The following is a 1,094-nucleotide window of genomic DNA, read 5'->3' as shown; positions in this document are numbered from 1 at the left end:
GAAAGAAAGAAAAGAAGAGTGAAAAAAGGTGTTGGTTGTCCGGTGACGGTGGCGGTGATGACAGGAACAACAGCAAAAGTGAGACATAGAGGAAGCAAAGAATAACAAAGATAGATAGAAAGAGATTGAGAAGCGAGTGATCCGGGTGGATAGAGAGCGGAAATGAATAGCTCAGCGGGTGGTGACAGGTGGTGGTGACGGTGGTGTTGATAGTGTTTGTAGTGGCCTTGATGGTAGTGACACATTAACAGGCAAGAACACTCTCTGGTGAAGGAGGTGGTGGTGGTGGTGGTGAATCTTCAAACAAGGAGGAGGAGGACATTGGTTTAGGTCGGAACATTTAGAAACACGAACACACACACACGAACAGAGAAAGAGAGGACACGCAGTACCTGACATGTACAATCTTACAGAGAGAGTGTCGCTTACCGGTGTGTGTCGGTGTCCAGCAGCAGCAGCAGCAACAGAACTTACCGATCTTGATTATTGTTCATTTCCAATGTCCCTCCTAGTCAGTGGGTATTTTTAGTAGGGTCGATCGCGGACCTTCTTCAGCTGCACCTTCAGCCGTTTGTTCAGCACCTGAAAGCCGTTCATGGCGCGAATGGCCGCCTGCGCAGAGTCGGCGTTGTCGTAGGAGACGAAGCCTGGACAAGAAAAACAAACATATGACATCAGACAATGGACAAAATAGACAAATAAAACACACGCAAACACTCACCAAAACATTTACTCAGATTGGAGTTCTTGTCNCGCAGAGATGACATTACCGTAAGGGGCAAACAGGCTCACCAGGTCGACATCCGTGTACTCGGCTAATCAAAATTCAAAAACATTAATTAAAACAAAATCTCTTTTTTCCTAAAAATGCTTACCTGGCAAGTGATAAATAAACAGATTAGCCCCTTCCGGCCCTTCAACTTGTCTGGAAGCAGAGGAAGTTGAAGCTGCAGCAGAAACAGCAGCCAATTTGGCCAGAGCCGGCCCTGTGAGCGCCGAAGCGTAGGCGGAATGCGGTAGGGTGTGGTGGGGGTGGTGACCGAGAGTTGAGAGGCCGGCAAAGGAGGACAGGGGCAGGGCACTTTCTCCTAAAA

At 48.2% G+C, this 1,094-nt stretch overlaps 1 protein-coding gene across 1 annotated transcript; it reads right to left on the bottom strand.

Moving 5' to 3' along the window:
* Window positions 1-525: 525 nt before the first annotated feature.
* LOC108357625 (CUGBP Elav-like family member 2) lies at window positions 526-1,020 on the bottom strand (the record flags this gene model as incomplete). Its single annotated transcript, XM_017608698.1, is given in 4 exon segments — window positions 526-647; window positions 722-753; window positions 755-815; window positions 876-1,020. Coding segments are annotated over 4 exon segments (360 nt in total), but the record flags the coding sequence as incomplete, so codon positions are not given.
* Window positions 1,021-1,094: the final 74 nt, after the last annotated feature.

This window comes from Rhagoletis zephyria, unplaced genomic scaffold (genome assembly GCF_001687245.7).
Source record: "Rhagoletis zephyria isolate East Lansing unplaced genomic scaffold, Rhagoletis_zephyria_1.1 Rzeph_scaffold_81237, whole genome shotgun sequence".
Taxonomy (NCBI): domain Eukaryota; kingdom Metazoa; phylum Arthropoda; class Insecta; order Diptera; family Tephritidae; genus Rhagoletis; species Rhagoletis zephyria.
This window is presented reverse-complemented; position numbering and strand designations above follow the sequence as displayed.